The following is a 26,315-nucleotide window of genomic DNA, read 5'->3' as shown; positions in this document are numbered from 1 at the left end:
GGGGGTATGATCTGGTTCCGCCTTGTTTGTTGATGTACCACACTGCAGACATATTGTCTGTCTGGATTGCAATCGTTCCCAAGGGAAGAGAGTCTTGAAGGGCTTGCAACGCTAAAAGCACTGCTCTCATCTCCAGAACATTTATGTGCAAGTGGCATTCGCTTTGGTTGCCATGTGCCCTGGACTGTCCTGCCCTGATAATGCCCCCCCCACCCGATCAGGGAGGCATCCGTTGTCAGAGTAGCAACCGGAGGAAGTGGAACAAATGGTCTTCCCGACAGGAGCTGGGGGGAAGACATCCACCACATGAGATGCTTTTTGCACGCTTGCGTGATCATAATGGTGTGAGACATTGGAAGTTCCTGGTATGACCATTGAGTAAAAAGCATCCACTGAAGGATCCGCATGTGGTATCTGGCCAATGGAAGGAGAGGTATGGCCGCTGCCATGATTCCCAACACCTTTAGAACTAACCTGGCTTTGACTCTGTTGTTGTTGAGAAGAAGTGACACCAATTTGTGAATGTCTGATATCCTTTGGTTCGTTAGCCTTGCAGACATGTTTATAGTATCTAAATTTGCCTATGTAGGTAATAGTACGACAAGGCGACAAAACAGACTTTTCGCAATTTATTGAAATACCCAGTTTTTGACAAACGCGAAAAGTATAATCTCTGGCCATCAGAAGGAGATGCTTGGTGGGAGCTGTGAGAAGCCAGTCGTCCAAATATGGAAACACCTGGAATCCTTGTCGTCTCAGGTGAGAAGCTACCACTGCCATGCATTTGGTAAACACCGGGGGCAGTGGTGAGACCAAAGGGCAGGGCCCTGAACTGAAAATGACTGGTTCCCAGCCTGAAGCGGAGGAATCTTCTGGAGCGTCTGTTCATTTTATGTGATAGTACGCATCCCGAAGGTCTATAGAGCACATCCAGTTTCCTTTGCCCAAAAGGGGAAGAATGGATTGCAGCGTGACCATCCGAAATCTTGTTTTCTTGACTGATTTGTTCAAGACACTGAGATCCAAAATCGGTCTCCAGTCCCCTGTTTTCTTTGGAACTAAAAAGAACCTTGAGTAGATTCCGGATCCTTGTTGGTCTGCTGGCACTGACTGAATTGCTCTTTTGCAAGCAGTTTTGAAATTTCCAAAGCTGCTATATCCCTTTGAGCGGGTGGAACATCTGGAAGGGATTTTTGACTGATTTGGAAAACGAAGAAAGGGGATAGAATAGCCTTCGGAAATGATGGACTGTACCCATTTGTCTTGAGTCAGGGATAGCCAGGCTTCTGGGTACAGTGACAATCTTCCCCCGACTGCCTCCGAAGATGGGCAGTCGGGCAACACCTCAGGGATGCTGAAAAGGCTTGTCAGGAAAGGCTTCCCGATTGCCCTGGTTCTGCGGACCCCCCCTGCCCCTAGGGCGACGTCTACCATTGTTATTCCCACCTCTGCCTTTGGTAGGAAAATGACTCTGTCGCCAGGCAAAGTCCCTTGAGATTGTTTACGGAACCACATCTTCCCACCCTTCTGGCCTTTGGGGTAAGGCCTAGAAGGAGTCGAAAAACGGACTCCGACGGCAGAAAGGGTCTTGCCATCAGTCTCGCACCTAGTCAGGGTTTCTTTCACTTGAGGACCAAAGAGAGATGATCCATCAAAAGGGGAGTTCGTAAAAGACGTCTTGAAAGGGTCCACAAAATTGCATAGCCGCATCCAGGCGTGCCTACGTAAGGCTACACCTGTCCCTGCGGCTCTGCTCGCTCCATCGGCCGCATAAGAGAGGAGGCGCATGGAGGAGTTGGATATGGAATTAAGGGTAGCCAGCTGCATGTTCATTTTTTCTTGGAAACCCGCAGCTGTAGGATCCTTTAACATTTCACTCGCTTCCTTGATCAAGTCCCTTTGAAGACGAGTGAAATGGCACAGGTAGTTCAGCGAATGCATGGTAAATGTCGCTGTGGAGAAGATCCGCTTCCGCACCTATCCATGGACCTAGATTCCTTGTTAGGTGGATGGACAGGCACTGAAGGATCAGCCAGTTCCTTCTTTGTGGCAGCAGCTACCACCATAGCATTCACAGAAACTCCTTTTGATAAAAATTGCTTGTCTGATGGAGCTGTGATGAACTTAGAGGGTCTCCTGGGAGTGGGGTCCACTGAATCAGGAGCCGTCCATGCCTTCTTAGCAACCACCTGCATGAGGGGGTCAAGGGGGACACCGAGGAGGTGGAAGGACGAGAGCCAACGCCTCAAGATACACAGATTCGTCCTCCGAAGGGTTGAGGGCTGGCCAATTTCCCTCTGTTTCAGGATCTCCAGAATGTCTGCAAATGAGACATCTTCAGAAGGGGAACGGGGAACCCTCAGAATCATCCAAATCTGTGTCTGACGTGATAGACTCAGGTGAGTCAATGTGTTTCCTCTTGCACTTCCTCTTCAGAGGGGGCTCTTCTGCCAAATCAGGTGAGGCCTCGAAGAGGATGAAATCCCCACAGGGGGCTCCTGAGGAGCTGGCTCTCTGCGGTCCGGGATGAGGGAGTGAGTCGACTTACCCTGAGGCAGCATAGAGGGAGGGGCGGACGGAGCCGACTGTGGAGTAGAGCCAGGCTCTAACACACTCCGCATGACCTCGAATGCACCCCTGTCAGGCAGAGCCAGAGGTCCCCGCTCCGAGGAGCTAAGAACCCCCCTCGGCACCGACAGTGATGGCTCCGAGGCCGATGTCGGAGCCGAACTCACCAGCGCCGAAGCCCCGAGAGGGAGAGGGGGGTCGGACAAGGGTCCGATGCCACTCACCCCCTCGGAGCCGACGAGGGAAGTCCGGCGCCGAGATTCTTCCAAAGAAGAAAACGGAGCCGACGACGGAGCCGAAGACAATTGTCTCGGCTCCGAAGTAATCACAGTCTCGGTTCCGACGCGACCCGGCTCCGAACTCAAGAGAGTCGAAGGAGGAAAAAGTTGATGGACCGGGGCAGGCACCGACTGATGAGTCGGGCTCTGAAGCATCTGGGCTAGTGCCTCGGACTTAAGTAGTCGACTCACTACCCTCTGAAGGTCATGATCGGACAGCCTCGATGACCTAGAGGAATGAGACCTTTGGCTCCGTTCAGACAGCAGGGGAGATCCTGGAGCCGAATGAACGGAGCCAAGAGATGGTGACCTAGACCTCTTCCTAGTTGTCGGCTCCGAAGGTCTGGTCGGAGCCGACACGGGAACCTCAATAACCTCGGCTCCGGCCGGAGCCGAGGGAGCCACAGAAACTGTGGACTGAGACTTATCGGCTCCAGCCGGAGCCGATAAAGGCAAAGGTTGAGCAACCCGAGGTCTCGGCTCAGAAGCCGGAGCCGAAGACCTCGATGCCTTAGAGGGCTTCCCTGTTGAAACTGACAGGGAATCCTCTGGCTTCAGTAAGCCTCTAAGAATTAATTTGTTTTTTCTTTCCTGCAGTACCCTGGGGCTGAAGCCATGGCACACAGCACAGGAGTCCTGCAGGTGCAAAGGCCCCAGACAATAGACACAAGAAGTGTGAGCGTCTGTCAGAGACATTTTCTGATAGCACGCATCACACTTCTTGAATCCGGAGACCTTTGCTTCTTTAGACATTTCCCTGACTGACAGGTGTACACAAACACACACCCAAACACACAAGTTATACCCTGTCAGGAAAAAATAATAATTTTAGTAGTAATACTAGAATTTAAAGTACACTAAAATTAAAGTAAACTACAAGAAACACAAACACTCCACTAGGGAAGGGAAGGCCTAAGGGCCCAAAGGAAGAACCAAAGGTTCTTTGGTAAAGAAACGGAAAAATTTAGGGTCGGGGATAAAGTTTTGTAATCTACACTAACTAAGAAAGAAATTTAACTCAAAAGGGGTTTAAAAGAGTAACTTTTACAAGAAAAATTAACACTCACCAGGAACCGGTAGAAGCAACCAACCTCGAAGCTGTAGCGGCAAACGAGATCTGAGGTAACTCTCGCCTAGCATTGTGGGATATAAGGGGAGCCTCGAGCCGGTGGAACCAACTCTCGAGCTTTTAGAGTGGCCGAGTCGGAGCCGAGGTCGGCTCCGAACCCATCCAGCAAGAATGAAGGCAAGATAGACAACTTAACATTATCAGGATTTGCAGTCAGAAACAAGAGCAATGTGGATAAAAGATACCCAAACAGTTTCAGTAGTAGTAGGAGCAACAGGTCTTAAAGAGAATCTACAATCATATTTAGATATGTTACCACTATATGTAATCCTATACAAATTGCAGGAGGAGTCATTACTGGGCACACTGCGGGTGTTGCGAAGAGCACTACTGGCTGACATCAAAGATTAAAACGATACTAATTTCATGAACTTTAATCATACTTTGACTTAGGAATGGGGTCCATTCCCATCATGGCATTAGAAACCCAAAATGCTAATGGAAGATACCATTATTTTCAAAGGTCCTAAAATTGTTGTTCCTACTTCCTTACAAAGTGAATATATCCGGATTTTGCATTGTGGTCATCCAGGTTCCGAATCTACCAAAAGAAGGGCGAGAGGACTAGCATTTTGGCCTCTAGCAAAAGACATTGATAAAGTACTTTCTTCTTGTTCAGTATGCAACAGTTCTAAACCACATTTGCAAAGAGAACCACTTCAGCTAAGCCAAATTCCTGAACTACCTTGGTTAACAGTAGCCACTGACATATTCAAGTGGAACAATCAGCATTACTTAGTGTTGGTCGACTCTTATTCGAACTGGTTTGAGATCGATTTACTACCTAACTTAACATCCACTGCTGTTATCACCAAGTTGAAATGTAATTTCTCAATCCATGGGAGTCCACAGAAATGTATTTCTGACAATGGTACCCAATTTACCAGTCAGTTTTTTTCAGAAATATGCAAAAAAAATGGGGCTTTGTACTAGTAGACCTGAATACCCACAGTTAAATGGACAAGCTGAACATGTAGTACAGAGTGCAAAGCAATTACTAGAGAAGTCAAAGCATGATAATACCGATGTTTTTATGAATTTACTCAATCTCAGAAACATATCCCGTGATGATATATTTGGCTCGCCTTCTCAGAGACTTCTGTCTAGACAAACCAGAACAACCTTGCCTATCAGTTCCAGTTTGTTGAGGCCTAAAGCTAAAAACAAGAGAGCAGTCAAAGCCAAACTATTTGGAAAGTGTTCTTTCCAGAAGTCCAGCTATGACAAATTGAGCAGATTTCTTTGTCCACTGAAAGAAGGAGAGACAGTGAGGATACAAATGGCGAAAAGTTTCGATCGGATTGGTCAAGTAACAGGTATATGTACTGAGCCAAGATCCTAATTCGTGGAATCTGACAATGTGGAGTACAGGACAAGTTTCAGACATCTTCTTCCTGTAATCAGAATCAATATTGCAGCATTGTTCCTGTGATACAGACTCTAGATCCCCCAGCAATCCAGACAATGTTCCTGTTGCAGAATGTGTCTTAACTCCTACTTCCATTCCTGAAGATGTTCCTGATATCCCCAAAGTTGAACATTCAGCAGAGACAGTCCCAGTTGCTAGACCTAGTTCTAATTTCTATGTGACATGATCTGGTCGTATTTCCAGACTTAGTGTGAAATACACACCAACCTGGACATAATTGTCTATATGTATTTAGTTCTGTATAAAGTATAGTTGTGTACACTTACCATAAACATAGATGTTCAAGTGAATTCACTGTTGCAGTCATCACACTCGGGTTATCTGCCTGCAGGTAGCCATCAGTTGGCCCGAATACCAGAGTCTTAGTATTTCTGCGTCAGATGCTGTCGTTTCTTCCATGACATCAGGTCGTCAGGGGTATAAAAACAGGCAGCCGACACCATTATATCAGTTTTTCTTGCCCCAAATGTCAGGACCCCCCAAATAGGGAGCTAGTATATGGTGGGGAAAACACCATCAGTAAAAAGTAAATACCAATACCATTAGGCATTGCCAGAGAGAGGAGAGATAGAGATACAGAGAAAAACAGGGGGCTGGAGGGAGGGAAACCAGGACTGCAACAGTGAATACACTCGAACATCTACAGTTATGGCAAGTGTACACAACTGTACTATGTTCTTCATGTTTCACTGTTGCAGTCATCACACTTGGGTTGATTCCCACAGCTGAGGAAGGGTGGAGGCAGTCAAGAAGAGTTAGGGCTGGCTAGTAGGCCTTACAAGACAGCTGTAGCAAATCCTGCCCTGGATTTGGAAACAATAGGTAAGTGGTAATACTTGGTGAAGGTGTGTACAGAACTCCAGGTTGCAGATTCCAGACTGTCCTTGGTAGGGACTCCCCTGAGAAATGTTGTAGAGGTAGAAGTAGCCCTAGAAGAATGTGTTCTGACCCCAAGGGTTTTCCATGGTGCTTGCAGCAGAAATGGATGCAATGTGCTATCCATTTGTAAATGGTTTGTTTTGAAATGGCCTTGCCCTCTGCCCCTGTTGCAAAGCTGACTAGCAGCTGGTCAAATTTTCTGAAAGGCTTAGTCTTATCAAGGTAGAACCTGAGCTGTCTGTGCATGTCCAAAGAGTGCAGGATCCTTTCCTCTTTATTCTGAGGGTTAGGGAAGGTTGGCAAATGGATGGATTGGTTTAGAGCCACACTGGACACCACCTTAGGCATAAAGGAAGAGTTAGTCCTGAGGGAAACCCTGACGGCATGGAAAATAATAAAGGGTTCCACGGCCATCAGTCCCTGTAACTCAGACACTCTTCTAGCTGAAGTGATGGCTAAAAGCAAGGCTGTTTCCCAAGAGAGGAATTTTAACTCTACTTCAGCAGCAGGTTCAAAAGGGGGAAGTGTGAGCTTTTCCAGTACAAAGTTAAGGTCCCAAGCAGGGGTGGGTGCTCTCCTTGGGGGCCTTAAGTTGTTAGCCCCTCTCAAGAACTGTTTGATGAGAGGGTGAGAAAATAGAGGAGGCTCAGTATTGTAATGAGCTGAAATGGCAGAGGCATGAATTTTAATGGAGGAGAAGGATAGGCCTCTGTGGAGTAGCTCTGCTAGGTAATCCAGGATTAGAGGTAAGGATGGAACTGCTGTGTCCTTTCCTTTTAGAATGAATCCAAGAACAATATCTTTTCCACTTTTCAGCACTAGGCCTTCTGGCTTCAAGAATGACATCCAGCACCTGTTTGCTTAGGGTTGCTGGTGGAGTATTCAAGGAATAAGCCAGGCTGCAAGATTTAGGGTTAGCAATTGTGGATGCAAAATCTGTCCCTCCTGCTATGACAGCAGGGTAGGGGTGTGCTGTAGGTGCCAGGGTGGCACCATTGTCAGGCTGCGCAGGAGTGGGTACCAGTGCTGGCGTGGCCAGTCCGGGGCAATCAGAAATGTCCTTGGCCTGTCTTGTTTTATCTTGAGAGAAGGGGCAGAGGGGGAAAGGCACAGAGAGGTTTTCCCATTGAAAGGATAGGGCATCCACCTTCCAGGCCCTGCTGTGAGGGTTCCTGGTGCAGAATTTGCTTAACTGGTGGTTGTCAGGGGAGGCAAAAAGATCCACCTCTGGGATCCCCCCACCTCTGGATCAGAAAGTTGAAGGTGCTGGGCTCCAGTTTCCACTCATGTGGGTCTAGGAGATTTCTGCTTAAGTCGTCTGCCAGTGAATTTTGTTTGCCTGGCAGGAATTGAGCTTGTAGATGGACTTGGTTGTCCAAAGCCATGTTCCACACGGCCATGGCTAACCTGCAGAGTGGGTAAGAATGGGTTCCCCCTGCTTGTTTATGTACCACATAAATGTGGTGTTGTCTGTTTTTATCAGCAGTTGTCCTGGAAGGATTAGCTATCTGAACGCTTTCAGAGCATCTCTTTTTGATTGATGTGCAGGAGAAATTGCCTTGGGCTCCAGTGGCCCTGAATGCATTTGCCAGCCATGTGAGCCCCCCATGCATAGTCTGATGCATCTGTGGTCATGGTTTGGGTGGCATGGGGTTGAGTAAAATGCAGTCCCTTGTTGTGGTTGCATGCTTCTGCCCACCAACAGAACTCTGCCCTTAGACAAGGGATGATAGGAATGACCATTTCTGGGTTTTGAGAATGCTGGCACCAAAGACTAAGTACCATTGAAGTTTCCTCATATGCAGTCTTGCATATGGAGTTAGCAGAATACAAGACGCCATGAACCCTAGGGCTTGCAGTATTTTTCTTGCAGACTGCAGATAGCTGGGTTCTGGTGGCCATTTGTTTGAAGAAGTCTGTCAGATAGACCTGTTTTTCTGAAACGAGAACTGCCATCTCGGAAGTTGTGCCAAGTTTGCTCCCAGGAATACAATCTTTTGACTGGGTACCAGTTGTGATTTCTTTTCATTGATGGCGTACCCCAATGAAGTGAGGAGGCTTTTTACAAATGCTATGTGCTGAAGCAGCAATTCCTGGCTGTCCTCCTGAATCAGGCAGTCATCCAAGTACGGGTAAATTTGGATATTTCTCTGCCTGTAGTATGCAATGGCTGGAGCCAGGCATTTTTGTGAATACCCTGGGCACAGTAGATAAGTCAAAGGAAAGTGCAGAGAACTGATAATGCATAGATCCTGTCCTGAAACGTAGATATTTCCTTATGGGGGTGTGCAGATAAGCTTCTTTTAAGTCTAGGGTGACTAACCAGGCATCCTTGGCTAGCATAGGGAGAAGCTGCTGCAGAGTAAGCATCTTGAATTTTGGGACCACCAGGAAAGTGTTGAGGATTGAAAGATCCAGGATTGGGCGCCAAGAGCCCTCTTTCCTGGGTACCAGGAATAGTCTGGAGTAGGAACCCTGGCCCTTTGTTCTAGTGGAACAGGCTGAATAGCTCTGATATTGAGCAGGGAAAGTACTTGGTTTTGAGCCTCTGCCCACTGGTTTGGAAGAAGGTCTGGAAACCCGTTTGATGTTGGCAGTGAATGGAAATAAAATTTGTACCCCTGGGATACAATGTTGAGGACCCATCGATCCTGAGTGATGGACATCCATTTTCTTGCATGAAGGGCAAGTTTTCCTCCTAGGGGTACAAGCAATTGGGCAAGGCTGGGAAGTAGAGTTGAGAAGTCATTGTGAACTTTTTCCATAGGGAGGTGGCTTACCACTCACTGTTTTAGTGGTGGGGGCAGTCCACTGCTTAGATCTCTGCATACCCTGAAACTGTAGTCTGGGTGGTCTGTTTCCCCTGGATCTTGTTTGGGAAGGCCTGGAGGGGGCTAGAAAGGCCCAGTGTTTTGAAGGTCAATGTCTACTGAATCTAGGCAGTTGCACTTGTAAGAATTCTTTAACAGTTTGCATTGATTTAGCTTTTTCTTCCATCTTTTTAAGAACTTTTTCTGCTTTGGTGCCAAACAAACAGTCCTTATTTAAAGGAGTGTCTAGTAATTTGGATTTGACATGATCCGGCAAGGTCTGCTTCTTCAGACAAGCATGTCTTCTCAGGACAGAGCCAGTGACTGCAGCCCTGCAAGATGCTTCTAGGGCACCAAAACCACACTGCAAAGTATGCTTACTAACTTGGTTTGCAGAATGCATAAGCTATTGCAAATCTTTATTTTCTGCACAATCTGGAGATAGTACCATTTTTTTGTTTAATTAGTTCCATAATATGTTGCTAGGACTTCAGCATGTGAAACTGGCAATTCCATGCCCTGATAGCAAGAGTTTCAGAGGTATATACCTTCTTACCCCATCTGTCTAAAGCTCTGGAATCCCTGTCCGAAGGGGTAGGATTTTTGGCTGTAGTAGTCTTAATACCTTTAGGTCCTGGGGAATTATCTCTGGATCAGCAGTAGGATTCTTGAAAAGAAACTTGTGTGAATCAGGCACTCTGTAGTACCTGTCAGGTTTTCTAGGGGACGGAGGTAAGGTGTCTGGAATAAGACTGGATTCCATGAAAATATCATCCACAACACTCAGGACAGGGGGTATAGCTAAAGGCCTGTGCTGAGGCAAATCTAAAAATTCTCTGAGTCTCTTTTTGGACTGAGGATAGTCTTGGCATTCCCAATGGAAATGCTCTCTTAATGTATGCAAGGTTTCATCAAAAGAAAACAACTCTGGAGGGGAGGCAGAGGGAATGGATTCCTCTGCATCTGAATCCTCATAGGCTGATAAGGGCATGTCCTGATAATCAGAAAGGTCAGAGTCATCGGACTCCTGGTCTGTAGAATTTGAAGGCAACTGAATTTTGTCTCTTAGCAGGGGAAGGCTGGCTTCCCCTAATTAGCGTAATAAGGTCTTCAGCCATTCTAAGCATTTGTTTTTGTGGCATGGGTGCCTGAGCATGCATTTTGATCGTCAGTTTTCTAGGTGTAGTGTGTACTCTGGGCCTAAGAAAGTCAGTAGTTTTGGCTAAAAATGAAGTCGGTTTGATTCGTACATCAGTAGGATGAAAAACACCCTCAGAAGCTGGTGCCTGCACAGTGGCTCCGGACCCATCCAAGGTAGAGACATCCACTGGTTCCGTAGTCGAAGAATCATCTCACGGCATACCGGACTCTGAATGGGTCTCAAGAGAGGCCTGCGAATCCACAGAAGTGGGCATCAGGGGCTGCAAAGGCACCTCACTGAGTACCAGCGGACTGGCGACTAGCTTAAAGGAAGCGTCGTCGGCAGTTTTGGACCTATGCAGTCTGTCTCTGTCTTTTTCCTTATGTTTTTTCGGAAGATCGGTAGTTGGATGGCTTACCGAAGCCATTTTGGAATATGGAGATCGAGAGCAAAAGAATTTAGCGATAAAGATAGCCCGACGACGAATGGGTTGGGCATTAAACAAGGCACAAAACCGACAGTGAGGGTTGTTGTGGTCTGGGCCTAAAGAGGTGACGCAGTAAGAATGAAAATCTCTGTGAGGTATTTGCTTTCCACAGGCAAGACAATTAATAACTTTTTCTGACATCGGTTAGAGCAAGAAAAAAGGATCCCCAACGGGGTACTTAGCTTTAGAAGACTTCAGGATTATCAACTCAAATATGAAAATTTCAGGTAGCGGCCGACCAGCACTTGTGAACTGCTTCTGCTTCGGGTTCCTCCTTGGCACAAAGACTGATGTAATGGCGTCATCTGCCTGTTTTTATACCCCTGACGTCAAGGAAGAAGCGACAGCATCCAACACAGAAATACTAAGGCTCTGGTATTCGGACTGACTGAGGGCTACCTGCAGGCAGATAAACCAAGGGTGGTGACTGGAACAGTGAAACACGAAGAACATCTGCATGTCACAGAATTATTTTGTACCAACTGCATGTCAAGTAATGTCATCAATAATGCATAACTCATTTCTCAAACAGGGAAGATGTAGAATAGTGTGTGTATGTGCTGTACCTTAGGAAGTATTTCCAAGGACAGCACGTGCATATAAATAGCAAGCACGTGCTAGCTTCAGTGCCATTTTAAGAGTGCAGCCAGAGTGTGAACATGTATGAGTGTGATAGTCAGATTGTTTACAAGTTTACAGGTTCATAGGTAGGTACTAGGCTATTGGCCCTAGGGCCTACATAAGCCTAGCCAAAAGGTACCCTGGCTTTCGCCACCCAAGAAAATTATTTTCCTGTGCCACAGTCGAGCAGAGCCACAGAAGTGATCCCCGGGATGAATTTCCTATCTCCCATCCAATCAATATTTTTCTTGAAGAGTGCTAATGAGGAGCTTTGTTTGATATAGATAGGTAGTTTGTTCCAGAGTATGGGAAGTCTCTACGACAGGAATCTATCCCTCCAGCATGTTCTGTTTATTATGGTGACAAGGTTTATGTCCTTAGAGTGTGTAGCTCGTAGGGATTGGGATTTCTTTAAGTGGAGCATATCTAAAAGCTCTGGGTTTGACAAAGCTTTGTGTGTTAGGCAGAGATCGCCTCTGAGTAGGCGATATGGGATGGAGTAAAGCTGCAGTTTTTTGAGACGGTCTGCGTAGGGCATCAGTTTGAGGCCGGTAATCCTCTTTGTGAGGTCTTTCTGCAGCCTTTTCAGTTGTTGTAGATGTCTTGTGAGGTACATACCAAAAGGGGCATTGTACTCTATAATGGGTCTAATGAGTGATGAGTAGAGGGGAACAATGACCTTTTTTCCTGGATGAGAAACCTTTTTTGATGAGATGTGCCACGTAGAAGGATTTCCTGACTACTGTTGCAATGTGATTATCAAAGGAGAGACTACTGTCCACCTGTGTCCCAAGGTTTCTTATCACACTTTCGGTGATAAGTAGACTACCACCCTTGTGGTAGTTCATGGGTACACAGTTTTTACCAAAAGGGATGACATTACACTTTTTGGCATTGAGCTTGAGGCCATGGCTTTGACACCAGGCATCTGTCTCAGCGAGGCCCTTTTGTAGGATGTACACATCTTTTGAAGTTTTGATTATGGCTCCTAGTTTGCAGTCATCTGCAAACTTCGTTAGCCAAAGACCTTCTGTGTTAGCCTGTACTTCAGAGAAGTAGATACCAAACATGAGGGGACCCAGGACTGAACTGGTCTGAAGTTGGAATTGGAGTCTGCTACTTTCACAGTGTGTGTTCTGTCAGTGAGCCAGTTGGCAACCCATCTTGTGACATAGGGATTTATACCTAGTTTAGTGAGTTTATCTATAATTCCAGAGTGGGGGATGGTGTCGTAAGCCTTGACGAGATCTAGATAGGCTGTGTGAACCACCTTACCCTCATCTACGGCTTTGGTGACTGCTTCAAAGAAGTTTATCAGGTTTAGAAGACGTGATCTACCTTTTACAAACCCGAACGGGGTGGGATCCTGAGTTTGGAGATTACCAATGTCATTGTTTATAAGTTCCATGATGATATGCTCCATAGCTTTGCAAACCAGGCTCGTTAGGCTAATGGGGTGGTAGTTTCTGGGGTCCATGGTGGCTCCCCCTTTGTGGAGTGGGATAACCGTTGCTGTGCGCCATTCAGTGGGCACATAGCCTGAGGTGAGGCTATGATTGAACATGGTACTTAGGTGGGGTGCCAGTTCGTTCTGTAGTTCATGAAGAACACAGCCTGGGATGTTGTCAGGTCCCGTGGATGCTGTGTTCTTGGCTTTGGATAGTGTGTTTTTTACCTGTGTAGCCATGATTACAGGAACTTTGCATTCTTCTTGTATAGAGATGGGCCCTTTAGGGGATGACAGGGAGGTAACGTTAGCACTGAAACTATCTGCCAGGATGTTGACAATAACAGTTGGTTCTGTATATTTAGTGCCATTGTGCTGTAACTCAGAGCAGATCTGAGTGTTGCCATTGAGATTCTTGACATAGCTATAGAATGCTTTGTGGTTGTCTTTAGAGTCAGTGGTGATTTTGTTTTTGTAACTAGCTTTGGAGGATTTTATAAGGGATCTCAGCTTCTTGCTGAGGCTGACCAGGGAGTTTCTCCAATCATGGGATTTTACTCTTTTTTGCAACAGTTTCTTTCTTCTGTTGTAGAGTTTGTTTATGGTAGGGGACCTCCAGATTGGCTTTCTTTTTTTGGAGGATAGCATCTTGGTTCTGTTAGGGATTGCACAATCCATGCACTTGTGTAAGTGCTTATAAAGTGCATTTGTGCAGGATTCAGCAGTCATAACTCTATTGTCCGTCAGCATGGGTGTCGTGAAGTTTGCCACTTCTGTCTTAAGAAGCGTGAAGTTGGCTTTGGAGAACTTTTTTACTGTGGTTTCCCTAATGGGGGGTGAGGGAGGGATGTGGATGTCTAGGGTTATTAGCGTGTGGTCGGATCTGACCAACGAGGAATTGACCTCGGGTGTGGAGCACCGGTTGCCCATGTTGGTAAAAACCAGGTCTAGGATATTGCTAACCCTGGTGGAGGTGAGGATAAGTTGATCCAAGGCATCGGAATTTATGAATTCCAGAAAACGAGCACAAGAGTTGGTACATGAGTTGTTTTCCCAGTTAATGGTTGGGTAGTTGAAATTGCCCATTATTAGGGTGTTAGGTTGTACCCTAACACTTTCCAGTGTATCAAGAAATGAGGAGTGGGAATCCTGGGGCATGGTGGGGGATCTGTAGCAAGCTACAATTTGGATTGAGGTCTTGTCCAGAGTTAGTTGCAGTTGGATAATCTCGGACACATTATGCTGAGCAACTAGCCTGGAGGTGTGGATATCCGTAATGAATATGGACACGCCTCCACCTTTAGTGTTTCGGTCCAGGTTTGGTGGCCGAAAGGTGTGGTATGAATTACAACCTGGTAATGCAGGGGTACTATCTGGAGCCTTGAACCAGGTCTCTGTCACTGCACAGATGTCGATGTTTTCCATTTTAAGGAGTGCCTCGAGTGAGTGCATTTTGAGGTTTAGACTTCTAGCATTGAGTAGCAATACCCTCAGATTCTTCTTGCTTGTACCCATTACGGTGGTGAATTTGTCATTTGAACCTTGCCTAAAAAAGGCACTATAAGGGTGGCAAGAGCCTTAGCTAGTATCCGGAATCCCAGGGGCAACAGGTGCAGACCATCTTTGGCAAAGCATTGTGATTTGTCGATCATGTCAACCCAGGCAGACAGATACTGGATTCCCTTAGAATGACACCAGAAGCTTAGCCAATTGTTGGAAGTCAATCATTTTGTCTTTGTACTGTGGTATCATTCTGGGTGATGGCAGGATGCTTCTCAAGGCTAGGGTCATACCTGCCTGGGCTACAAGATTGGACAGCTCCTCCATGTCCCTTTTCATGTAGTCCAGGGAGGTATGTCTCAGGTCATTCACACCAACATGGACAATGACAAAGTCATATTTGTACTTGTTGTGGAGTGACATGAGTGCATGCGTTATGTGGCGGATCCTGGCACCCGGCAGGCAGCTGACAGTAACTTTCTCCTTGTTTAGCCTAGTGAGTGGAACATCAGTGTGTCTGACTATAGAGTCACCTATGACTAGAGTGTTGGGTACGCTTTTATGCCTTATGGGCTGTAGTTGAGTGTCACACTGAGTTTGTGGGCTATGTGTCATTTGGGTTGTGTTGGGAGGTGGAGGTTGCTTGTGTTTCTGCTTTGGAGGTCCCTGTTTAAGTTACTAAGCCTCAATCCTGATGGGTCTGTACATAATAAAGCTGCATGAACAGAACCCACAACTGTTTGTCTGTTTTATCCTGACCAGACGAGCAACATGTACTGAGCAGTCATGTAGGTAAACCAGCTTTATGTCCATTCTTATTGTACCTGTAATTCAGAATACTCTAAGGTTTCCAAGGTTCATAATCAAAACTAAATCTACAAATTTCATATATCATTAAACTAAATAGAACTATTATATTACCTGATAACAAAAATGAATACCAGGTCATTGCTTTCTCTCCACTTGTCAATATAATACGATTTCCTTGAACTCCAGAAAGTGCCATCTTCCTGTACATCGTCCATGGGCTCCTCTTTCTCAATTTTTATGAAGTCTGTTAAGTTCAGTTCTAAAGTAAGTGGTTTCTTAACATATGAATCAGCTTCGGCTCCTGCCCAGTCACTCAGTGGTAAATCAAACTTAACGTAATAACAGGAATTAACCAGCGATGGGCCCCCATGCTTTTTCATTCCAATTACTTTTATTGTTATGCTTTTCCCATGATAATTAGAAATCCGTCTTTTTATTTTAAAAATCCTCCATCTTTGATACAAGTAAAATCCTAGCAAAGACAAAAAAGTAAAAATAAGTTAGAATAACGTCATGAACTTGAAACATAGGTGAAGAAAACTTTTTTTTTTTTAGGTGTACAAATCCATCTGTAGGCTTTTAAAAATGTCACTAATCAGTATGTATTTATTTTTCTTTACAGGATAACTATGGAGTAGTAAGTTGGCTAGATATCTTTTAGAACTATTTTCTTGCCACCACTTTGTACCTTTCAGTGTTGCTACTGGCGTCCTTTTCTTCATTCATTGCTTCAGTCACCTTACCAGTGCAGGAATCTCAGCACACTGCTAGGGACAGGTTGCTAGAATTTAGTGCTTTTCTTTGAAAAAGGGGACTGAATATCAATGACAACATCATGAATGGCTGTTGGGATTATTTTCCACTTAATGAGGTGCTGTCATGATATAGTGGTCCGACTCTACACTATCTCCTACTCAGATATCTTGAGCAGTTCCTAAACATTGGAGTTCATGCATCTCCCACCCCTTCACACCACCTCATACAAATACAGCCCTACTAACTGCTATGTTTCTTTGTGAACACAATTCATCAACAACCAAAGGTAAGCAACATTCATTTGTACTTCTTAGGCTCTCCAAGACACCAACTTATCCTCCAGTCATGATCAGTAGTGTCTACTTATTCACTCATTAGGAAACATGAAAGGACTGTGATGAAAGAAAGATACTCATGGACATGAAATGTTTTTTTTTTTTCAATTATTTTTTTAATATAAACAGAATGCTAGAAAATAATACAACAATATGCCCTAACAAAAGTAAAAATTATTTTATACTATTAAAATATTCCCTAACAAAAAAATTCAAAATTACATTATTTTATACAGAATGTGCACATTTCCTGTAGCGTATCCATTGCCCCTTTTTTTGCTCAGTGGTTAAGGATTAAAAGATGTCACCCCATAAATGGGCAGTCCTATAATTAATATCCTTATCCTGAACTTGCTTAACGAACTTGGCCATTATTCCAATACCTACCAGAAATAAATATGTTTAACCAGAAACTATTTAAGTATCAGCCTTCAGTTTTACAACAAAAAATGAAAATAAAAATCAAACTAGTCACTGAACCACTGCAAGTGTCATTTTTACTATCTCCTTGTGTTTTAAAGTTTCACCCCAGGATTCAATAAAATCCTTGTAGGCTCCATGTAGAGCCTACATGGAATGTACCCATGTACACCGCCATGGTTCCCTCTCGGCAGCGCGCCATGCATATTAATCATGGTGTGCTGCCGAGGGACATGACAGTAACACAGATACTGAATCCGTGTAAGCAGTAGTGTTGAAGTTGTCCCATAGTTGTGCACTATACAGGAAATTCCTTGACAGAGCTTATGCACAGGATAAGACTCCTTGTAATATACTCTGTTATTGTACAAATATGTTTGAATTTTTTTATTTTTGTTTTATTATTTTTTTAATGCCCGTTTGTGTGGAGCAGGGCATTGCTGAGCTTCAATTACACATACACAGCTGACATTTGCAAGACATCTAAAAACAGAAACCGGATGCAATTATTTAATTGTTTTTATTTCTATTTTTGAATGCCTGTATCAGCGGAGTGGCGTGGTGCTTAGCAGTGCCGAGGTGCAATTATACATACACAGCTGACACCTGCCAGACATCTAAAAACAGAAACCAGATGTAATTAATTTAACATTTTATTTATTTATTTTTTTAATCCCCATTCGCATGGTGCGATGCAATGCTTTGCAGTGCTAACAGGCCCCTTACTATCCAAGTAGCTAAATAGGTTGAGTCACAGCCTAAACTATAGTAGATCCCAGGTTCGAGTGCTGAGGAGACATAACTTTTTAAATTTAATGCAAATGTGTGAGGTGATCTAAAGGACGGTTTAATACAAAATTAAAATTTTTACATTTGGAAAAGCTGTGTGATGCTAAACGCCACTTAAATATGGTCAATGGCTATTCTTGTTTGCATGTTGCTTAGCTCTGCTAAAATAGTTTATGTGGGCTTGTGCGATGCTAAACAATACGGTGCTTTTTTGAAAGTGACAGTATGACGTGTAAGGGTGGGAATGCAGCCTATATTAAGGCCAGTAGGTGGGAATTCTATACCATTCACTGGAGTCCATAGTAGTCTGTTGATATGCCTGGCAGTGTTGGTGAGGGAGTGCGCTTTCGGGCGCAGAGGTGGGGTATACAGGAGTCCAGAATGTTTGTTGGACTCCTGGTGAGCAACTATGAACCCTGGCTGCTGCAGGGTGATTACCAGGGCTCAGAATGTAAAGCTGAAGCCTGGGATCAGTTGGCCAGGGATCTTACCAGTGCTACTGGTATATCCTGCACTGGTAAGCAGTGTTGCCACCACTATGACGACCTGAAGAAGAGGAAGAGGGAAACCTTGAATACATGAGTCCAAGAAGCTTGGGCTGGGCAGATCCCATAGATATGTAAATATGTTTGCTACTAACTTACTAATATACAAGCTGAATCCATGCAAAACTGGTATGGATAATGGTTTGCTTCTCTTCCAATAGCTGCAGTTGAACAGGCTTGCAATGTCCAGTCATATGCAGAGTTCTTGGCCAGGATGAAATACGAGTATGGTAAGTAGGGAAAATGTCTGATAAATGTAGTGCAATACCCACATTACAGTTCAGGGCTGTCTTTTCACCAGTTACAGTCAAATAACGCTCTCTATTCCTCCCACTCCAAGAACAAAGTATATGTGTAAGGTAACTCATGTTCTGGGCAGATATCAAGTGTATAAGTGACACACTCTAAGGGACAATAACAATAAAGTGTAAAGCAGGATTGTGCTTTGATAAGTAATCTGTGCAAATAACTACAGTAGGGGTGTGTTCAATGCATATGTGTTCTAATCTGACACCAGTCAACTGTAAAAAGGAAATTAATAAAGAATGCAGACATAATTGCCTGATAAATGAAGTGCACTACCCACAGTATGGTTCAGGCCTGTCTTCTGTCCAATTTGAGTGAAATAACACTCTCTATTCCTCCCACTCCAAAAACAAAGTATATGGGTAACGTAGCTTACGTTCTGCGTAGATGTCATGTGCATAAGTGACAAATTCTGAGGAACAATAACAAACAGAAATAGGGTAACAGAAAATACACCCCTGGGATCACTTAATTGGCTCTTCTTGACAGAGGTTCAGTTAATTAATCAATGGGGTGGCGAAAGCTGACACACTCTGGCTAGGCTTATAAATGCCCTTGGGCAGATAGCCTAGTACCTACCTATGAACCTATGAATCTATAAAGTTTAAAGCAAGATTGTGCTTTGATAAGTAATGTGTTCAAATAACTGCAGTAGGGCTGTATTCATTGCATGTGTGTTCTAATCTGACTCCAGTCAATTGTTAAATTAAATGCACATGTCCCCTGGAGTTGCAGCTTGTGGGTTCTACTCCCATGCCAGCTAACTAAGACATGACCAGCTGTTTAGTCTACTTAATGTACATAATACAAAAAATTGTGACAGTTGAGAGCTATGTAATGTAATGACAACTGCCCAATCTGTCTGGTCCTTGATTAGCAGATACATGATTACCTGGAATTCAATTTATTTGCAAATCCATTTACAAAACGTGTTGGTATTAATATAGGAGCACAGTATGGAAAAAGTACAGTTTTGTACCTACCATAAATGTAGATGTTCGAGTGCTAATACAGCTGCAGTAATCACAGATGGGTTTTCTGCCGCCAGGCGGTCCCTTGGTCGGCTGAATTCCAAAGTCTTGGTCCGGCGTCGGTTGTCGCCGCTTTCTCTTCTGACATCAGTGAGGCCAGGGTATATAAGACACAGCCGACGCCATGTTCTTCAGTCTTTCTTGCCCCAGATGTCAGGTGCCCCCAGAAGGAAGGCAATACCTAAATAATGCTTATATACATATACAAGCAATGCAATATAATCCAAAATCAGTGGTAGCAAGCAAATAAAACATAGCAGGATAACCCAGTCAGGTAGTATGAAGAGGTTGTTAGGCCCCATGCCTTTACCAAGTGGGGAAGGAGGGAGGGAAACCTGTACTGCAGCTGTATTAGCACTCGAACATCTACATTTATGGTAGGTACAAAACTGTACTATGTTCATCGTGCATACAGCTGCAGTAATCACAGATGGGTAGAGTCCCAAAGCTATGCACAGGGTGGTAGGTACTAGGCGGAACTGGGTTGAGCCAGAATGCCCTGCAAAACAGCAGTGGCAAAGCCTGCTCTTGTTCTGGAATATAAAGGCAGGTGGTAGTGTTTTGTGAAGGTATGTACAGAACTCCAAGTGGCTGCCTCCAAAATATATTTGGTAGGAACTCCTCTGAGGAAGGCTGTAGTGGTAGCTGTGGCCCTGGTGGAGTGTGATCTAATACCTGTAGGAAAAGATTTCCCATGATAGGAGTAACAAAACCGTATGCAGTGGCCTATCCACTTTGAAATAGTCTGTTTTGTAACTGGCTTCCCTTGAGCCCCTACGGCATAGGACACAAAGAGTTGTTCTGATTTCCTGAAGGACTTTGTTCTGTCCAAATAATAACGTATCTGCCTATGGATGTCTAAAGAGGGTAGCAGCCTTTCCCCTTTGTTTTGAGGATTGGGGTAAAAGGTAGGTAGGTGTATGGCTTGATTTAAAGCTACCCTGGATACCACTTTAGGCATAAATGATGGGTTGGTACGAAGGGAAACCCTGTCCTGATGGAAAATGAGAAAGGGCTGCACCGCCATGAGGGCCTGTAGTTCAGAAACCCTACGAGCTGAAGTGATGGCCAGAAGGAAGGCTGTTTTCCAGGACAAATATTGCAAATCTGTTGAGGCAGCTGGTTCAAAAGGAGGCAATGTTAATTTTTCTAGTATGTAATTAAGATCCCAGGCTGGTATTGGTTGCTTCCTTGGTGGTCTTATATTCTTAGCCCCTCTGAGGAACAGCGGTAAGAGTGGGTGAGAAAATAAAGGAGGATCAGTGTTGAATTCTGCAGAAATGGCTGAGGCATGGATTTTTATGGAAGAAAATGAAAGTCCACTGTTCAGCAGCTCCGCTAGATACTGTAATACCTGAGCAAAACCGCTTCCATTTTGCGGAGTAAGCTTTTCTAGTAGATGGCCTTCTGGCCTCCAAAATGACATCCTGCACCTCCTTGGAGAGTAGGGTCTGTTGTGGTGTTAAGGAATTTTCCATGCAGCGAGATTGAGTGTTTTCAGCTGACTGTGAAGAGTTTTGTAGCTGTGCTGAGTCAGCAGAAGAGGCATTAGAGGCAGGGACCAGGGAGGAGTATGTGTTAGGCTCCTCAGGAGTGGGTACCAGTGTTGCCTTGGCCAATCTGGAGCAATCAGTATCATCTTCGGTTTGTCTGTTCTTGCTTTCAAAAGCACCTTGGGCAGAAGAGGCAGAGGTGGGAATGTGTAAACTGTCCATGCTGTCCAACTGAATGAAAGGGTGTCCACTCTCCAGGCCTTTGGGTGAAAGGTCCTCGAACAAAACTTTTCCAATTGACGATTCCTGTGGGAGGCAAAAAGATCTATGTCTGGCCTCCCCCATGCTTGGATTATTTCTGCAAACACCTGAGGATGTAACTTCCATTCGTGTGGATCTGTCATATTTCTGCTTAGATTGTCTGCCAGTGTGTTTTCCAATCCTGGCAAGTACTGTGCTTGAAGTTCGATTTGTCTTTCAAGAGCCAAGTTCCAAAGAGTCATGGCTAGTCTGCACAAGGGGTATGAATGTGTTCCTCCTTGTTTGTTTATGTACCACATTACCGTGGTGTTGTCTGTTCTTATCAGTAATTGTCCTGGATGCAGGAAGTCCTTGAAAGCTGTAATTGCATTTATTACTGCTAGCATTTCATTTTGATTGATGTGAAGGTGCTTTTCTTTTTGGGACCATGTGCCCTGAATGCACCTGTCCGTCATGTGCGCCCCCCAGGCGTAGTCTGAGGCGTCTGTGGTTATGACTTGCTTTGCTTGAGGCTTGCAGAATGGGAGGCCTGTGTTTGCTTGACATGCTTGGGCCCACCATAGAAATTCCTTTTGCAAACATGGAATTATTGGTATTATTGTTTCCAAACTGTGACTATGTTGAGACCATAGGTTTTTTAGGTACCATTGAAGTTTCCTCATATGCAGCTTTGCACATGGGATTAAAAGAATGCAAGATGCCATGAATCCCAGAGCCTGCAGGATTTTCTTGCAGTAAGCCTGGTACTTTTTGCTAGTATTTTGAAGTACTGAGATAGTTGCCCCTGTTTTTCTGGCGTAAGGTAGGCCATCTGGGTGTTTGTGTCCAAGTTGGCACCCAGGAAAGTTATTTTCTGAGATGGTGTTAGCCTTGATTTCTCTTTGTTGATTGTATATCCCAGAGAAAGCAGTAACCGTGTCACATATGCCAGATGTTCCAGAAGTATGGTCTTGCTGTCCGCTTGGATCAGGCAGTCGTCCAGATAAGGGTAAATTTGTATCCCTTGAAGTCTGCAGTAGGCAATCACTGATGCCAGGCACTTTGTGAATACTCTGGGCGCAGTAGATAAGCCAAAGGGCAATGCAGAGAATTGATAGTGGATTGAACCTGTAAGAAATCTGAGGTATCTTCTGCAGCTTTGTCTGATTGGGACATGCAGGTATGCCTCCTTGAGGTCCAATGTTACCAGCCAAAACTCCTTGCCCAGCATGGGAAGAAGCTGCTGTAATGTGAGCATCTTGAATTTTGGTACAAGTAGAAATGTGTTTAGGATGGATAAGTCCAAAATGGGTCTCCAGTCGGTTCCTTTCCTTGGTACTAGAAAAAGTCTTGAATAAAAACCTTGACCTTGTTGGTGAGTAGGTACCTCTTGAATAGCTCTCATGCTTATGAGCTTTGAAATTTGCAGTTGTGCCTCTGCCCTTTGATTTTGTGGCAGGTTTGGCATGCCTCTCATTTTTGGAAGAGTGTGAAATTGAAATTTATAGCCTCTGTTTATAAAGTCCAGGATCCATTTGTCTGTTGTGACAATATGCCAATTGCTTGCAAATAATGCTAGTTTCCCTCCCAAAGGTGCTGCCAGCTGAGACATGCTTGGCATGGAAATGAGGGAGTCATTGGGTTTGCTTCCTGTATTGTTGTGCACTGTCTTCGCCACCTCTTGGTGCTGGAGTTTGCCATTGTCGGCCTCTATATGATCCTTGTGATTGCCCTCTGCCCCTTGTGCGTCTGTATCTACCTCTTTGGGGCTTGCCAGTGGCTGGAAAGGACCAGTTTTTTGAAGGCCAATTGCTGCTAAAACGTGGTGGTTGGACCTGTAAGAAAGCTTTGACAGTTTGCATAGATTTGGCTTTTTCTTCCATTTTCCGTAGTATCTCCTCAGCATTAGTACCAAACAGCACATCCTTTTGTAAAGGAGCATCTAGAAGTTTAGCTTTCACATGATCAGGTAAATTTTGTTCCCTAAGCCAAGCATGTCTGCGAATGACTAATCCTGTAGCCGCCGCTCTACTTGAGGCCTCTAGGGCATCATAACCACATTGTAAGGTGTGTTTACCCACTTGCTCTGCACTATGCATCATATCCTGTAACTCCTTTAAATCTGGTTGTTCAGGTTGAGACATTTTGTAATTGTGATAACAGGAACTGTTGATATTTAAGCATATGAAACTGACAATTTAAAGCCCTCATGGCTAGGGTGGCCGAGGTATATATCTTTTTACCCCACCTTTCTAAATATCTTGATTCCCTTTCTGCAGGAAGTGGATTCTTGGCAGTGGAGGCCTTCAATCCCTTGGGGCCTTGTGAAATGGTTTCAGGGTCAGCATTATGGCTTTTGAAGAGAAATTGGTGAGAGCTGGGTACTCTGTAATACCTATCAGGTTTGACTGGTGCAGGAGGCAGAGAATCCGGGTTAAGACAAGCCTCCGAATAGACATCATCCAGTATGTCCAAAACAGGGGGTATAGCCAGAGGTCTGTGTTGAGGTAACAAAAGAAATTCCCTAAGTCTTTTCTTGGAATCTGAAAAGTCTTGGCCTTCCCAATGGAAGTGTTCCCTCAAGGTGTGTAAGGTTTCCCCAAAGGAAAAATCCTCAGGAGGGGGATACAGATGGAATGGACTGTTCTGCATCCGAATCCTCAAAAGGAGAGTAAGAGTGTTCCTCTGCATCAGAATGTTCTGATAAAATGGATCCCTGATCAGAAGAGGGAGAATCTTCCTCCACTCTGGGTCTCTTGTCTGGAGGGAGTTGAGAACCTCTGATAAGAGTAATTAAATCCTCAGCCATTTTAAGCATCTGTTTTTTAGGCATGGGACCTGGAGATGGGCCCTGTGCAACAGGCCTCGTGGGATGCCTGGCTGCTTTGGATTTAGTAAAGGCCTTAATTGAAAAAGAAGATGAGGGCCTAAATACACCATGGGTGGAGGTGGACCTGTCCACATTAGTAGGCTCAACATTAGCAGAGGCTTCGGTTGTAGTCTGGGAAAGGGCCGAGGACCCAGCGGTCTCGGGTACAGAGGACACCACCAAAGGAGTGTCGTCGGTAGTCAGGGACTGCAAAGGCGTCTCGCTGAGAACCGGACCACGTGCAGCCTGTTTTGGCGTGGTGTCGGTCCTTTTCCTTGCGATTTTTGGACAAAACGGTAGTCGGAGTGTCCGACGACATTTTATAATCAAAAGCTTTACCAAATTAGTGCTGGGCGAACTCTGCCCGACGCTTAATAGTGCGCTTATTGAAGGTAGTGCAAAAGCGACAGCCCGAGACGTCGTGGTCTGGGCCCAAACAAGGTATGCAAAGGGAATGGAAATCCTTATGCGGTATTTGCTTCCCACAAGAAATACAATTATTAACTTTTTCTGAAATCGGTCTGAGGCAAGAAAAGTTTCCCCAACGGGGTACTTAGCTTTAATGAAGACTTCGGTTTCCAAAATATTCATAATTCAGGAGCTGGCCGACCGGCACTTGCGAACTGCTTCTGCTTCGGGCACCGCGCGGCAAAAAAAACTGAAGAACATGGCGTCGGCTGTGTCTTATATACTCTGGCCTCACTGACGTCAGAAGAGAAAGTGACGACAACCGACGCCGGACCAAGACTTTGGAATTCGGCCGACCGAGGGACCGCCTGACGGCAGAAAACCCATCTATGATTACTGCAGCTGTATGCACGATGAACATCAGTTTCCTGCAGTTGTGGACCTGCATTTGTTAGTGACTGGCCCATACCGTCCCATGCTAACAGGTTGAGAGGTATGTACGTGCAACATCATCTATATAAGAATCAGAGACACTGTACTCACAATTATTACTGCGCACCTGCAGAAGTATGCATTAGTAGTCTGTGTAGCAATATCATCTGCAAGTTCACAAATGGCATGTTTTTCTCTCTCCCCCCACTCTTTATCTTCTTTACTTATTAATGTTATTTATTATTATGATTTGATACTAATATACTCTGTTAAACTAACTGTTATGTTGGCCTTATGGGTTATTTCATACTGGCTTGCTATTAACATACTTACTGTTATGTTATTTATTGTTGTGTTTCACATAATATACCTTAGCACGTATTTTGATTAATCAATATTAACTTCCATTATGTTAATACTAACATTTGCTTGGCTATTACTTAGCTTTATGTTTATGTTTAATTTACTGCAGCGTGACAAGGTAGGCCAGTTCCAGGCAATCCATCTACCTTGGCTCCCCCGGTCTTGGCATCGGGGCTCAGCACATCTGCGCCACAGCCTGGTGGTGCCCTCTCTGCTGCCCTTGCACTACCTGCAGAGTCGGATAGTTCCATCCCATGGGCTGGAGCTGGGCCCCTCATCTGGGAGTCAGTGGAGGGGGTGATTCTGTCACTCGTGATGAAATACCAGGTGTGGTGCAGAGGTTGCTCCATCGAACTGTTGGAGCTCACCTGCACCAGATGGAGGGCATGCTCGCCACCCTGGTGGGGCAGCCTCTCCCCGGATGCCAGGCTCCACCACTGGCACCACAGGGGCAGTGAAGGAACACTGCTGGCAGTCCCATGGGTGAGGACTTGACTTTGAGTCTCACTGCTACCTTGTGGATGCTAATGAGACTGGGATTCCACAACACCCTCCCCATTCAAGGTGTTCGCCTCCCTCTTGTGTCATACACCAACCCTATCTTCTGTCTTGTCTGTCGGTCCGTCTGTAAAAGCTTTCTTACCTTCCCAACTTATCTCCCCCACATATAAGTTTGTCCCTTTCCCAACTTTCCACTCTCACCTAAAATAAATAAATAAATAAATTGGGCACCTGTCCCAAAAAATATCGTCCCACACATAGCTCTCCGTTTTGCACACGTGTCTACTGAACACACGAAATCTGGTCCAACTGGCTTAACAATGCAGTTAGGTTGTCATCACTCCTTTCTGGGGGTGACAAGTCAAATTCAGCTAAAATGCATGTTGATGATGAAGAAATGGATAGCAATGTTTCTTTCCTATACCCGTCCTGCACATCCCTACCTGCCTTTCACTATGTTTTGCACGATAAGGAGTGGTGCACCACATCACTTAAATATGTTAAATAGGTTGCACTGATATATGCTTTTGGAACAATATTAATCACACTCAAAATGTACACCTGCATCCTATACTGAACCTATAACCCTCCCACCTGCAGAACCGTGGATGGTCCTGCGAAGCCACACAGCCTCTAATAAAAACAGCTGCTTTAAGCAAAACACAGTAATGCTGTAATTCCCCCATTAAGCATGTTTAAACAGTGCATCATATCATGCCGCACCAAAT

At 44.9% G+C, this 26,315-nt stretch overlaps 1 protein-coding gene across 2 annotated transcripts in view; it reads right to left on the bottom strand.

The window, feature by feature from the left end:
• Window positions 1-26,315, bottom strand: part of LOC122813771 — a 450,190-nt gene that overhangs the window by 173,807 nt on the left and 250,068 nt on the right. For both annotated transcript variants that reach the window (XM_044086265.1, XM_044086266.1), the window contains exon 5: window positions 15,211-15,571. In XM_044086265.1, the coding sequence (XP_043942200.1) occupies window positions 15,211-15,571 (361 nt within the window). The remainder of the gene's footprint in view (window positions 1-15,210; window positions 15,572-26,315) is intronic.

The sequence above is a fragment of the Protopterus annectens genome, chromosome 10.part0 (genome assembly GCF_019279795.1).
Source record: "Protopterus annectens isolate FY-2018-M chromosome 10.part0, PAN1.0, whole genome shotgun sequence".
In the NCBI taxonomy this organism is placed as follows: Eukaryota; Metazoa; Chordata; order Ceratodontiformes; family Protopteridae; genus Protopterus; species Protopterus annectens.
This window is presented reverse-complemented; position numbering and strand designations above follow the sequence as displayed.